Source organism: Podospora pseudoanserina, chromosome 5 (assembly GCF_035222485.1).
Source record: "Podospora pseudoanserina strain CBS 124.78 chromosome 5, whole genome shotgun sequence".
In the NCBI taxonomy this organism is placed as follows: Eukaryota; Fungi; Ascomycota; class Sordariomycetes; order Sordariales; family Podosporaceae; genus Podospora; species Podospora pseudoanserina.
In genome coordinates, this window is record NC_085924.1 from 1,272,459 (window position 1) to 1,286,128 (window position 13,670).

General features: G+C 49.2%; 4 protein-coding genes across 4 annotated transcripts; 1 reads left to right on the forward strand and 3 right to left on the reverse strand.

The window, feature by feature from the left end:
* Nucleotides 1-2,490: 2,490 nt before the first annotated feature.
* QC764_512700 (uncharacterized protein) lies at nucleotides 2,491-4,257 on the reverse strand (the record flags this gene model as incomplete). Its single annotated transcript, XM_062948491.1, has 1 exon — nucleotides 2,491-4,257. One exon carries the CDS (start codon nucleotides 4,255-4,257, stop codon nucleotides 2,491-2,493), a length of 1,767 nt encoding a protein of 588 aa, XP_062798767.1.
* A 2,722-nt stretch (nucleotides 4,258-6,979) lies between these two features.
* Nucleotides 6,980-8,039, forward strand: QC764_512690 (uncharacterized protein; the record flags this gene model as incomplete). Its single annotated transcript, XM_062948490.1, has 2 exons — nucleotides 6,980-7,230; nucleotides 7,574-8,039. The coding sequence occupies exons 1-2, from the start codon at nucleotides 7,220-7,222 to the stop codon at nucleotides 8,037-8,039; spliced, it is 477 nt and encodes a 158-aa protein (XP_062798768.1). The 5' UTR covers nucleotides 6,980-7,219.
* A 1,401-nt stretch (nucleotides 8,040-9,440) lies between these two features.
* Nucleotides 9,441-11,681, reverse strand: QC764_0076560 (uncharacterized protein; the record flags this gene model as incomplete). Its single annotated transcript, XM_062940721.1, has 1 exon — nucleotides 9,441-11,681. One exon carries the CDS (start codon nucleotides 11,679-11,681, stop codon nucleotides 9,441-9,443), a length of 2,241 nt encoding a protein of 746 aa, XP_062798769.1.
* A 316-nt stretch (nucleotides 11,682-11,997) lies between these two features.
* On the reverse strand, nucleotides 11,998-13,587 carry QC764_512670 (uncharacterized protein; the record flags this gene model as incomplete). Its single annotated transcript, XM_062948489.1, has 4 exons — nucleotides 13,241-13,587; nucleotides 12,959-13,038; nucleotides 12,451-12,858; nucleotides 11,998-12,269 (listed from the first exon to the last, which is right to left on the reverse strand). The coding sequence occupies exons 1-4, from the start codon at nucleotides 13,276-13,278 to the stop codon at nucleotides 11,998-12,000; spliced, it is 798 nt and encodes a 265-aa protein (XP_062798770.1). The 5' UTR covers nucleotides 13,279-13,587.
* Between the last annotated feature and the right edge of the window lie 83 nt (nucleotides 13,588-13,670).

The following is a 13,670-nucleotide window of genomic DNA, read 5'->3' on the forward strand; positions in this document are numbered from 1 at the left end:
CCTCGACGGCCTATTAGACTTTAAAGATATTTATTAACGAGAGTATTAGTTTTAAGGGCCGAAACGAAAATTTAATTAATTATTATTATAATAGGTAAAGAGTAATATATTAGCGAAGTTATTAAATAATATTAAGGTACTATAGGTAGGTCGGTCCCTCGAAGACTTAATATTAATAACGCTACTAGTATAGCCTTAAAAAGTCCTTATTAACGAGCTAATACTCTACCGTCTCTTTTACTTATTTACTTATACCTTTTCCTTATACTCCTAATCCTTTAAAGCCTTATTAGGGTTATACTACTAATAGGCCTTACCTTTCGGGTAATAACGACTATAGCCTATATAATATTAATTACCTTTCTTTAAACCTTTAATATAATAGTCGTATTTCTTCAACGAGGTTAATAATATAGTATATAAGGGTATAGTCGCAGCTAGGGCTTTAGTAATCTTAATAATAATTTTAAAGTAAGCCGGCGTAGTCTCCTCCGTAACGGCCTTAGCGCTATACTCTTAATAAAAGAGCGCCTAGGTTATAATACCGTCTTTTATTTTCCTTATTAGCCGGTCGTATAAATCGGGATACGCGGTTTTAATACCGTTTAAGGTAGTTTAGAGGTAAGTTATATAGCCGATCTTAATTTCTATCGTATTAAGATAACGGCGAAGGACTTTAAGCCGGCTAAAGTAAGTTTAGAATAAAGCGAAGTTAATATACTTAAAAGTAAAATACTCCTTTAAAAGTATATTAGCGATATCGAAAGTACCGCGCTATAGAGCTTAAATAATCTTTTAGTATAGACTATAGGTATTAATACCGTCGGCCCTTTAACCGAAGTTAAAAATTCGTTATCGGATTTCGGGCTTTTTAATAAAAGCTATTATTAAATTCTAAATATTTAGATTATTAATACGCTATTAGTTAAAGGTAAATATCCCTTTTTCCGCTAATAACTATATATTAGCTTTAATATAATCCTTTAAGCTATAGTATATAAGGGACTAGGTTAATTAAAAATTCTTAACCGGAAAGATCGGTCTTTAAGTTTAAAGCCGGTAAGGCTTAAAAGGTTCGTTATTTAACCGTAATAACGGTATTAGTATTCCCTATAATTTTTATAAATTTTAAAAGCTAAGCTATAATAACGTTAATACTAACCATTTTAAAAGAAAAATTAATTAAAGAAAAGTCGTAAAAAAGATATTATAAAAAAAATATTAAAAGAAAGATTTAAAGAAAGGCGTTACTTAATTTTATAGTTATCTATAGTAAATTAAATTAATTTATATAAAGAGCGAGATACTTATTCCGCTATCGGTCTCCTAATAAGGCAGAATAGAGTTCTCGACTATTACCGGAAAATAGTAATTTCCTAGCTAAAAGGTCGTAGAAATAGTAAAACTAAAGAAATTTAGTTAGGAGAAAGTTAGCGCTATAAACTATACTTTTATCGGTAAAAGGTGGTCGATCGCTTTAACTTTTCGTTAAGATAAGCGTTAGGGTTAAAACTAGGTTTCTGTTAATTAAAAAGTTAATTAACTCTTTTAACGTCTTTAAAATTACCGTCGAAAGGTCTAATTACGTAATATTAGCCTAATAAGGGTCGAAAAGTCGTAAGGTCCGGTATAGTATTCGGCCTTGCGAAGTCAGGTTGTCGACGAGGGCGTCGACTTCGGTTTGCTTAGTGATTTAAGCATTAAAAGAGCTTATAACCTGTTGGGCTGGCGACCTAGGAAAGTCACCGGCGGCGAAAATAAGGCTAAAAAATGGCCAAAATTGGTAAGCAAATTAGTATTACAGTAGTTGGTTATTAGTTCAAAAGAAAACAGTAAGAAAATCCAGCCCCAAGAGCAAACCGGTGTGGGTCTGGGAAAACCTGGGCCCTTTGGTGCCCCACAGAGTAAGACAGTGAGCCAGTGTAAACGCTTAAGAATCTCTTTGACTTTGTGCTTTAGCTCTAAACACTACGCAGCGCTACAGATACGCGATTCTATCCCCAGCTTTATATATGTGATACCCGAACGGACGGTTCGTTAATTAGATAAGGTTGTTAGATTAGATAAAGCTCTGGATCCAGTTCTGAGAGCAAGTACTAGCCAGGTTATATGACCAGGTCCTGCTATTCACCCGCTCCACTCAGGGTGTAGGTCCTGCACTTCTTCAAGTAGGATGCTTGCTCTCCAGGACTCTCTTAATTTCACCATCCTTTTACACACTTTTACTGCCATCCCCAACGTTAAGTAATAATATCTTAATCAAACCATTAGTCTCAACACTTGAAGGTGCTGATGCCAGCTTAATACTGACTTTTGAGCTAGTAATCTAAGCTTCACAATCTAGTTTAGAACCAAATCCCATCCTTGAATCGAAATGTCCTAGCATTTAGTTTTTGCTTAAGCCAAAGTCTCTTTATCTTTATACTTAAGTTCTCCAGACCACCTAGCTCCAAAGATATATAATTCTAGCACTAGCTTTGGATATATTAGTTAAAACATGACATCCGCCTTCTCGCAAAATCCAAACGGCACCGGCTCCCTCGCCCACCTCGGCTGCACTTCCTCCCTGATTCCCTCCCCTTCAAACCGCACCACAGGCCTCAAAATACCCAACCCCCTCCCCCCAAACGCACTCTCCCTCCATCGTTCCCACCACTCCCCCTCCTCCCTCAAATACCCTCTCATCACCCCATCCCCTTCCCACCCCTCCCACGTCATCCTCAACAATTCCAACACATGATTCTCCCCCCTCATCTCTACCCAGTTAAACCTCTCCTTGCATCTCTCCACCACATGCCGAGGATACAAACCCACCTCCTTATGTAAAAAAAACGTATCAATCCTAACCAAACTCCCCCTCACAATCCAGCTCCCCCCCTCTCTCGCCCGATTCAACAACCCCATCATCGCCCCTACAGCACAAACAAGCCCACAAGTCATATCGCTAACCGGCAAACTAGGCAAGACCGGCTCCCCATCAGCCAACTCGTAAGCCCTCCCCATGACGTACGCCACACCAGAAGCACAATCAGCCATCTGCTGCCACCCGGGCCTACTAGCATACACCCCATCAGGACCGAAGCAATTCTCCGTCACGTACACCACTCCCTTGTTCCGTTTGACAGCCATGGACAAGATATCGTGTTGGGAAAGACCGTATTTATCTAACGCACTGGGACGGAACCCCTGAATAAAAACATCCGCTTCGGCTAACAACTCCTGAAGCTTATCCCTGTCGGTGGGATCTCGAAGATCAAGGCAGGTGGTGATCTTGCCGGCTGTCAGACTGAGCTGAAGAACAGACATATCCGGCAGATGGGGGGCGTTGATTTTGATGACCGTTGCCCCTAACGACGCAAGGATGGAGGAGGCTACCGGGGCGGCGATGATGCGGGCTAGCTCGAGGACTTTTACCCCTGACAGGGGAAGGGGGTTGGTCGTGTTGAGAGCCGGGAAGGGGGTAGGTGGTGAGGGGACGGAGTGAGAGGGCGGGGGGATGACATCGATTAGCGGGTGCTTAGCTAGGGACTTTCCCATCGAGGTGGCGGACCAAGAGGCAGGAGTATGGCACTTTGTCCCGCAGTGACCGGCCGAGAGGTTAAGGTACTCCACTTCAGTGGGTGACATCTTTGTTGTTTTCTTGCGGAGGTAAGCCGCTGCCTCGTCGAGGGTTGTGATCGATGCTTCAGGGAAGGGGTCAATGCCGAGGTTGCGAAGCATAGGTTCTGGGTTGAGGGATCCATGGAGGTTATACCACTGCCCAGGTATCTTGGTGGGATAGATACCCGTTGCTCTCAGCTTGAGCAGGGGGTTCAACTTAGGATCAAAACCTCTTTGCTGCCAATCCGGAACCAGCTCGCCGAACCTCTTCTTATCTCTCATCAAGGATATAATCGACTCGTGGTCGAGGTAAACTGCCGCCACACCTCCAAGCCACAGGGTTGTATGTGTCGTGTTGATGACCACCTTTCTGGTAGGACTAGGCAACCCTCGGAGCGTTAGAATCTCATCGGCCAAGATACCGGTCATGGCATGGAGTGCTGCTGCAACAGGCGTAGACTTGACAGGGCCTGGGATCACAGGCTCGGCCTCGCCTTCAAACCTAACTTTTGACAGGACGACCTCATTGTCTGGGAAGCCAGGGGTTTGGGCTGCCAAGACCCGGAGTATTCGGTGCGCATCCGTCAGTATCGGAACCAGTTCTCGGTCGGTAAAGGTCCCGGGGCCGTAGATGTCGGGAAGTCTTGGTTCTGCCATTCTGTATGTTAGCGCTCAAGATACAGTCTTACAGATACGATTGTATTCCTGCTTGATCATTCTTACCCTGTAAGAACAGTTATTCTTGCGTGTCTGTTTCGCCGCTAGACACCAGAATAGCCGAGGAATCCGGTTGATATGAATAGCCTGAAGTACTGATAACCGTCATGAAGATAGATCAGCAAGGACAGGAACCAACATCCACACCAGGTAGTCAATAGAAACTCCGGCCCGTCAGCTCAAGTTTTATGCACTGATGCTGCATTTGTGACAATGCGGCCAAGTAAACATGGTCGACCTTCGTTGGACAAGTCTACCTAGGATCAACGCTATACCGACAATCATCAGAATCGACGTGAAGGACCGCTGGTCAAATTTGTGAGAGTGCAGACAGAAGAAATGCCCGGGAGAGAGTTCAACACCCGGTCGGAAAAGCCCCCGTCATCCAGGGTTCCATCGTGGTACAAATCCCCAGAGAGCAATATGAAGGGGCACAGTGTTCGAATTGAAGGCGTCCGACCTACCTGACGTCACAAGACCCTTCTCAAGGCTGTGGTACGGTACACGCCTCATGCCAGAGGGGCGAAATTCTCCCGATCTGACGAGCTGTCCGGCCTGAGGTGTTTCCGAGGCGTCATGTCTCGACTTGACGTAGGACAAGATGTGCTAAAACCACTCGATCTGGACATTCAGCTCCCAATGCGACCATGTCAAACTCAAACCGGCTTCCTAATACCATTGCTGAGGCGATGGCAGGGGGCTCGATGAGGCAAGCATTCCATATGACTCTTGGCGTAGAACACCAGGACCCTGAAACCCTGGATGGGGTGGTGGTTACGCAGGGACAATGGTGGGCATTGTGAACACCATAGACCCTTCAAGAAGAACAAAAAAATAAATATTAAGGCGCACTCGCGCCAACGAATCTGGTGGGACAGCCTACCACGCCTGTGCCACGGGGTCCTGTAGGCGAAATACGCCTATGAATTCTCTAGCAACCTTTTAGTTCCCACTCTCTGGACATGAAGAGACAGGGGCATGGGCAGTCAAATCCACTACCACCGTAGTTCGGCCGTTGTGGCTGTCAGCAGGAGTCCGGGTCACCACTAGCATCTGGTGGACGTCAACCCCCTTGCTTAGATGCTGCTGTGCTCCCAATGGAGCCCCACAGAGGCTGCAGTTTCCATTGACGGAGCATAGTCTCCTTGGCCATCGTGACGCGGTTGCGGTGGTCGTAATGCAGGATTTGTTCATCTCTCGGTGTTGAAAATGATTGACATTATGAAGCCACCAGCCAAGTGCACTATTGCCTCGTAGATTGTCATTCGCTCTGACTAGACCGCCAACAGGACAGATGACTGCGGTGATCGGTCAGGGTTGTCATCATGCCAAGAGATATAGCATCCAGTTTGAGCAGCTTGAAGGATCGTGATGCCTCTTGGCAGCGGCGATGCGCCCAGTGGATGATGAGTTGTCGAAGGCCAAAAGGGATGGCTGCGCTCACACCGGGATGAGGCACAAAGGGGCTGGCCACGCAGTGATACCGCCTTATCTTTCCAACAGACCCAAAACGAGCAGAAGGCGTACCTCCTCATGAGACATCCCACGAAGGACACAGGCATCGCGGAATGCCAAGCGTCTTGATCAACAGTTGTAACCGCTTGGCAGGTTCAAATGCCGGTAGATAAGGCTTGGCACCAACATCACCATTGTATGTAACATTTGACCAGTTCTGCTGATGTGTCGACGTGGGAATGACGGTGTGCAAGAGACGTTGCAGTAGCTGGAGGGACCAAAGATGCGCCATCGGAGACGGTTCCTGCAGGGCCAGCGCCGTGGACGGCGGGAAGGCAGAAGAATAAGGCCGGCCGATGCAGACGCAGACGGGCGCGCGACCGTCGGACGGCAAGGCAAGGCAAGGCTCGGGCATGACGGGTACCGATGGGCACGTCGGATCGGGTCATACGTGCCTATGGCGGCATCGGTGGAATCTGATGTGGAAGTGGGTGGCAGCGGGTGGCCTTCGCACGACGGGACGACGGGCTTGGCAGCGGATGGTGTCTGAGGATTTGAGTGAGACTGTGAGAGTCTAGGCTACTGATGTGTCTGTGGTTGTGAGCCTCGCCAAGGCCTCCGTGTTGCGCAAAATGATAGCAGCCCATGCCCGGCAGCAGCGAAATTCGGTGTCGCAAACTGAGAGATTGCATGTTCGGGGCTGGGACATGGGGACAGGAGACAGGTGCCAAGCTGCCATAACGCGTGGACTGGTCGTGATGCAGCATGTTGTGGAAGATCGATGATGCTCCGCCCGGGCTGGTTGCGTACGTTGAATGAAGCAATCTTGAAGCGGTGGGATATTGATGTTGGCAGTGGATAGGCCATGGGATTGTTCAAGGCCTTGGTGGGTGGCTGTTAAGCAGCAAGCCACAATCGGGTCTTGGGGGTAACGCGTGGCGCTTAACCGAATCGGGCCGCTATCAGATGCCAAGGGAGATCTTCATCGAGGATGAACAGCTTGGCAAGGCCTTGGCATATACGCCAAGACTGGTGTTGTCACGGCAAGCCCATCCTCTTGTCGGACTTCGTTGACCGTGGAGCAGCAAAGTCTGGTCCAGGAAAAAGCTTGGGTTCATGGCCGGGAATCTGCTGAACGGAAGGTTCCGTCGTGCAACGGACTGCACATGCGGTGACCGCCTCATGCAACACTGCCAGTACACTACCTAGGTCCTAGCTCTGTTTTCTGTTCAGCGTGTCCTCCTCTCCAGGCCTTTGGCACTCGCCATGTGCTGCGTCTGACGTCTTTGTCAGCTGCGAATGGATCATAGACGCCACCAGAGAAGCACAGTAGAAGCATGAGCATCAGCAGAAGCAGCAGCTTGTTCCGGGAATTACACGCCCAATCTGATCGACATTGCGACCACTTTTTTATCCATCGGTAAATGGACGCCAAGGCCTAGACTCAATGTGGGGGAGGTACGTACTGAACTGCCACTTGACGATTGCATATAAGACTTCCTCAAGCCCTGCCCCTGCCCTATCTCAACTGTCCAGAATCTCACTGCCATTTCAAGCTTCGTTCAAATATCCCTCATCCCTCAACCCATGACCCATTCCTTCACCTATCATTCATCAATCACTCATCTTGTCTCTTGCTGCCTGCACACCACCCTCCATCAGCCCTCGACTGTAGTGTCACCCTTATTCCCAGAGTCTTGAACCAACCAGGCCTGCGGCATTTTCACTGCACCCGAACCACCAACCTGGACTGTCTCACGAATCCCTGAACACCCTCTTGTACAAAATCCCCGCCAGACAGTCCTCCACAACTGTTTTTTGCAATCCGTATTTCTCATACAACACCAAACTTCACCATGGGCTCCGCCATATCCAGATGCAACTCCAACTCCAGGAGCAACAGCCATGGCCACGGGACTGGCCCAGGAATCTCTGAGATGGGCCAGAAGATTTTCGAGAGACAGCCAAATTGGCTCACCCCACCGTCCAAATGGCGCTCTCACCACTGCTCCCACCAGCCAGTGCGCTATCGCACCCCCACCCCATACCCCAAGGACGACAGGAAACGCTGCGACTATACGCTTCTCCACGAAAAGAACATGATCATCGAGACGCCAGTTGCGGACCATATTGAAGTCAAGAAACCCTCCCAGAAGCACCCGGCCATGGTGCACTCGCGCCACGGACAACAGTTGCCCCCCAACAGCACCCTCACTATTACCTGGGAAAGCCACCCCCGTCTGAACCGCTTTGAGCGTGCCTCGTGAGCATGCCCAGACATACAGACAGCAGGTACTACCACGGGCCCAGGCAACCGAGCCAAGATGGGACACTCAGGAAACAAGCAACGCGAACCGAACACAGAAGTTGCAAGTTGTCGAAGCCAAGACGGACCAGCTTCGGGCAATAGGAAGCACTTGCCGGCAAGCAGCCAGACGACATGTCAGTAAGCTTGGGGGAAACCTCACGCCAAGACGTCTTGTTTGATATTAGGCAGATTAAGCACTTCCGCTGATGCCCGTTGCTGTCAGTCGCTGCCCTCCTTCACTGGCGCTTGGCGCTTGGCGCAACATCATCCCGCCCTTGGCTGCATGGCGTCGACTGGGGAAAGGAAGAAAGAAGGAAGCATGCCGCTAGGAGCAAGCCACAGGAACAGGGAGGATGAAACAAGAGGGTGTGCGGGGCCAAAAGGGAAATGAAAGCGGCAGTGGCTTTATTGGCGGTTTCTCCCCTGTATGACGTTCACTTGAACTTCTCTCCTTGGTTCTGCAGCGTCTTGATTAGGACCAGAGCCCACATGTCAGGATGAACGCTTGCAAGAAGCTACCAGGTTTTGGTAAGAGAGGGTGATAGGGGTAGCGATGCTCATCATGTATGGCAGTGGCCTTCTATTTTATTGGGTACTACAACATCACACCGGCGACTGCATTTCAGCAAGTCTGCACCCAAATATTGCTATTAATTCAAAAGAAATCTGCAGTTTTCCTCCCTCACGCCATTTTGACTGTTCCCCAAATATCCTCTGCTGCTTACTGTTGGCCTCTGACAGCTACGTAGAATAGACCCGGAGTCGCTCCAGGTTTGAGTAGTCGGAACTCAACACCGAACATGCATAACTCGGGTGACAGCCAATGAACAAAGACGCGCCTAGATATAACCACCGGGATTTAACTGGCCGGCCGGCGCTTAACCGCAACTACCGTATAACAGTAAGCATAAAGGTGAGCGCTATGATGTGTTGAGCGTAAGTTCTAGATCCGCCATGTCGTCGGGTCGGGGGCCTCGATGGAGATTTGACGTTATCTAACCTTTATGTGGCGCCTGTGGCTTGGGGGACGGTTTGTATTTGCAGAGGAAGGAGCGTTTGAAGTTTAAATTTGTGGGTGGGACTGCCCTAACATCAAATGCCACAAAGCGAAGCCAAAAACACATAACCATCTTTGTACGCCTTTCCTTTTCTTTGCCACCAAATAAGCCAACGTACCCATCACCCTGGCCGTACCCCGTCCATAAAAATAAAAGGGCTGTTTGTGCGGCTTCGCAAGCTCTGGAAACGAGCCTGCGGGCCGCTCTCAAATAATATGCCCAAGGGTCGACAGCCAATACAAGAATTGATGGGTACAGAATCTAAGGAAACTCCTTCCTGTAATTGCTTTCCCGTAATGCACTCAAACTAAACAGAAATCTTGTACTGCCACACCCTTCTCTTTCAGTTGCTGCATACTTATTTCATATCTCAACTCGCCACCCGAACTTGTGAAAGTATCAACGGCTTCAAGGCCTAGCCCTAATCTTTCGATCCTTGGATCCTTGATAACGACCTCTCCTGTCCGTTCATCCAAGATGGATAGGCTGCCTCGATTACTCTCGTTGAATGCATACACCTGCCGCTGATAACTTTCGAGTGGTCCTAAGAATGGTTCGCCAGCCATGATACCATGCATGAAGGCGTCTCCAACAAGTTGATAGAACTCAAGATGCCTGTCTTTTTCTGTTGCACGCAAGATTAGAGGGGTGTCTGTCCCGAGGAAAAGACATACGATGTCTCCTGGCTGTGTTGCCTTGGGTCCAAGCCCAAATCTGCCATCAGATGTCATGAAGTACTGGCGTCCTTGAACCCAGGTCGTCATGTGTTTTCCTAGGAGTACCAAGTTTGGGTCCTCATTGTTCTCCTCACGAAAATCCTCAGATGTGGTCAGGACTTTGCGCAGCATGTCCGTCACGTCAGACACAGGCAGGTAGTAGTTTTCCGGTGGGATAAACGTCTCTCGAAAGCGGCCTGCGCTGACTGCCCGGCTCATGCTTTCTAGGAGAATTGATTGTTGCACAGCCGTCACCTTGGCGAAAACATCCCTGAAGAGCTTTCGAAAGCTGGCCAGCGTGGCAAGAGGAGTGGTAGTGTCGTCTGGCAGGGCCGTAACCGTGATTTCCGCGCACTGGACACCAACCATAGAGAGAAATGTCCCCTCCAGAGACGTATCCGTGACAACCGCAAGAAAAGTCTCTCCCCCAGAGCACGGCAGTCCATACATATGCCTCTCCATCTCATAAGACCAATCCGGAATCCAGCTCGGCCACCACTTTGACCCCCCCTCCTCGTCTTTAACCCCCGCATGCGCCAAAATATCCCCCTTCCTAGTCGCCTGGATATACTTCAACACCACATCCCCATACACCTCGGCAACAGAAGCAGTATAATCCGGCCTCACAACCTCCGCAGCACCCCCCTCCCTCTCAAACCCACTCAGCAGCCTCAACAGTGCATAAACCCTATCTCTTGGATCCTTGCACTTCATCTCTTCGCAGTACGTCCGCATTTCTGTCAGGTTGATAGGGAATCTAGGCCTGCACATCGCAACCACCAGCCAAGCCCTATCAGTCCGGCACAGCTTCGCCATCGGGCTAGACCCTTCAGAGTTCTTGACGTTGGTGCAGTAGACCGCATTGCGGAGGTCGAGGCGGGAGATGGTGGAATGGCCAGCTTGAAATGTTGCGTTGTTTGCTAGTGCTTGCTCTTGTAAGACCCAGAGTCGTTCAAACCAAGACCGATTGAGTAATGCTTCGACGGCGTTGGCGTCGCGGGGGGTGTAATGCCCGTCGTCAGGAAAGGGGGTGTCAATGTCAGCGAGTGAGGGGTCGCGGGCGTTGGGGGTGGCTGTCATGGATTGCATGTTCCAGTCAACGGTGACTTGGGACCCGATGTCTCGGAGGATATTCAGTGCGTGGCTGCTATCGTCTCCTTCAGGGCCGAGCCAGATGACGACGTGGGCTGCTTTTTCGTAGACGTCGCCCATGAAACTGACTTGGTGGCCTTTTTCGGTCCAGTCGTTTTGGTTGATGCAGATGGCGTCGATCCAGATTGTGCGCGGGCTCGAGGGCAGACGGAGGTGTCTGAGCGCGGTGGCAAGGTTTTGGGTGACGAGCATTGTGTTGTGTTTTGTTGAGCCGTCAGCGTCGATCGTGATCATGGCGATTGGAGCCGGGTCGGCTTCGGAGCCCCATACATAGGACAGAGCTTCGTAAGGTGTGATAGCTTCATCTTGAATGTCGATGCAGGCTGGTTGATTCGTAAACGATAGGCATATCGGGGCTGTATTGTCTTCGCTCGGGTGGATAGACAAGAGCCGGATGAGCTTGGCTGGAGGGGGGGGAAGGGGTCGGTATTGAAAGCTTGTCGGCACCATCTTGTGACAAAATTTGACAGTAGGGAACTGATTGTCAGTGGAAGTCTTAGAGATCAAGTAGATCTGTGTGAATCTGATCCAATGTGGTCCTCGAAAAGTGTGGATTAGTACATCAACCCTCAAACTGCCAAAAAAGCGCAAGTGGGAGAAAGCCTTCGGCACTGACACCTCACCGCCGCCTTCTGGAAGCTCATTGGTCGAAAATGCGGGGCTTTGAGATGTCATGCATTCCTCTGGCCCGATTAGAGGTGTTTGGTATTGGCAGACTGTTGGTTTGTGGTGCGGTTTCAGTTTCATCTGTGTCGATGCCAAGAGTCTACGTGGATGATAAGTCGTGGACGCACACCAAAAATGGACACACAAATCGAATATTCAAACTGGGAGAGATATATATATTGAACCGAGAAGACTGCAAAGTAGGTAGTTTAAGCCAAAGGGCCGTGATTCATACTAACACTATTGGCCACAGTAACCATTGATCGTGCTGCGAAATGTGGTGTCCAGGGCTCGATGAACTCGAAAGGCGTAACATTTCCTTGATTTAGTATGGAATTCTGTTCCCGTCCCACTTTATGAGGGTTCCGTTGTCCTGGGGCGTAATGTCCTTGAATACCCTCATTAAGCCAGCAACACAGGTTGTCATATCGTCAACCCCATCCCACCCTGTGAGCCGGGTCGAGATGAATCCAGGCTCGACATTCACCATCGTCAGCTTTCGTCCTTCCTTTTCCCACTCACGTGCCATGGTGACAGTGCCTTGGTTGAGAGCCGTCTTCGCCATACGGTAGGCCATGCATGTACCAAAAGAGTTCTCTTTTGTCTTGTTAATGCCAGCTTGCCTCATTAAACCGGGCAACCAAAGGATGAGCAAAGATGATTTGGCTATGAGAAATGACATTGAGGGCATAACAAGAGGATACATGGAGATGAGTCGGGCTTCCATCCTATCATGGGGAAAGAAAGTGATATGGCAGGATTTTCAGAGTTTACTCACTTGAAACTGAGCCAAAGGCGGAGGAGATATTGACTATCTTTGTGTTATCGCCAAGCTCCAAGCTCGGGAGGAAGTGCCCGATGGTAAGGATAGGGCCAACAGCCATTACGCGGAACTTCTCCACCATCATCTCCCCTGTTTGCTCCTGCCATGGCTTTGGATGAGGCGAGAGGCCGCCAACGTTGATGAGGAGGTCAAGAGGTCGATCGGCACCGTAAAGAGCCGCTGCTCGAGAGATGGTGGCTTCATCAAGATAATCTAGCTCCAAGAGTCTCACACCTGCTTTCTCGAGTTCCACAACTGTCGGATCCTTTTCTGTGCGTGTTTTGGGCCGAACGGTGGCTGTAACGTCCCATGACTCCTCAACAAATGCCTTCAGGAGATTGTTTCCGATCCCACGGTTTGCCCCTGCAGCTCTTGGTGTCAGTGGCGTCGACGCGTGGTTATCGGAGTGTTGATTGGGGAATATCAATTTCAATTCTGGATTGCACGGGGTACCAGCACTTACCCACGATAAGAACAGTCTTCCTCCTCATGCTTCCAAGTTGCCTGAAGGCTCGGACAGCGTTGGTGAGCAGCTGGGATAGGCTTGTAAAAAGCTTAGACTCTGTCCATCAATTGCTCGGATAGTTTTTATGGATGAATAGAGCCGTACTTGGTAAAGATGAGATAGTGAAATAGGAAGAGGAATATAATGTGCTTCATTATGAGCCCGATGAAGGTCGAGGAAATCCCCGAAATTTATCATGACTGCATTGTAGATGTGTAAAAAATCTGGTTAGGAACGTACCAGCTTGATGCAGATGAAAGACAGGCGTCGAGCACCATCCCAAAATGAAGCTTGGGGCTGTGAACTTGATAGGCCTATATGTCTTGTTCAGGGTTTTGTTGACTTTTAAGATAGGGGTTATCAATTTCGGTGGTGGGAGGTATGTCGCAAATATGTGAGAAGATATGAACGCTGAAACTCACTCTCGAGTTCTTTGATTCACGTCAGGTGATACCTAGTGTGACCTGCTGTCACCCGTTTTGGCATGGACGCCACTGACAGCCAATCATTCCTGCTCGGTGAGTTGGGTTTCCAACTGACTGTTACCTGAAAGTGGGCAGCTATGCAGAAACACTAGGCCTTGTCCCAGGCCTCAATATCTTAGAGCACAAGCTAGGTAGCACCTTTCACAATTGGTGCCGAGTTACTGCAGGTCTATGGGTCGAACCGT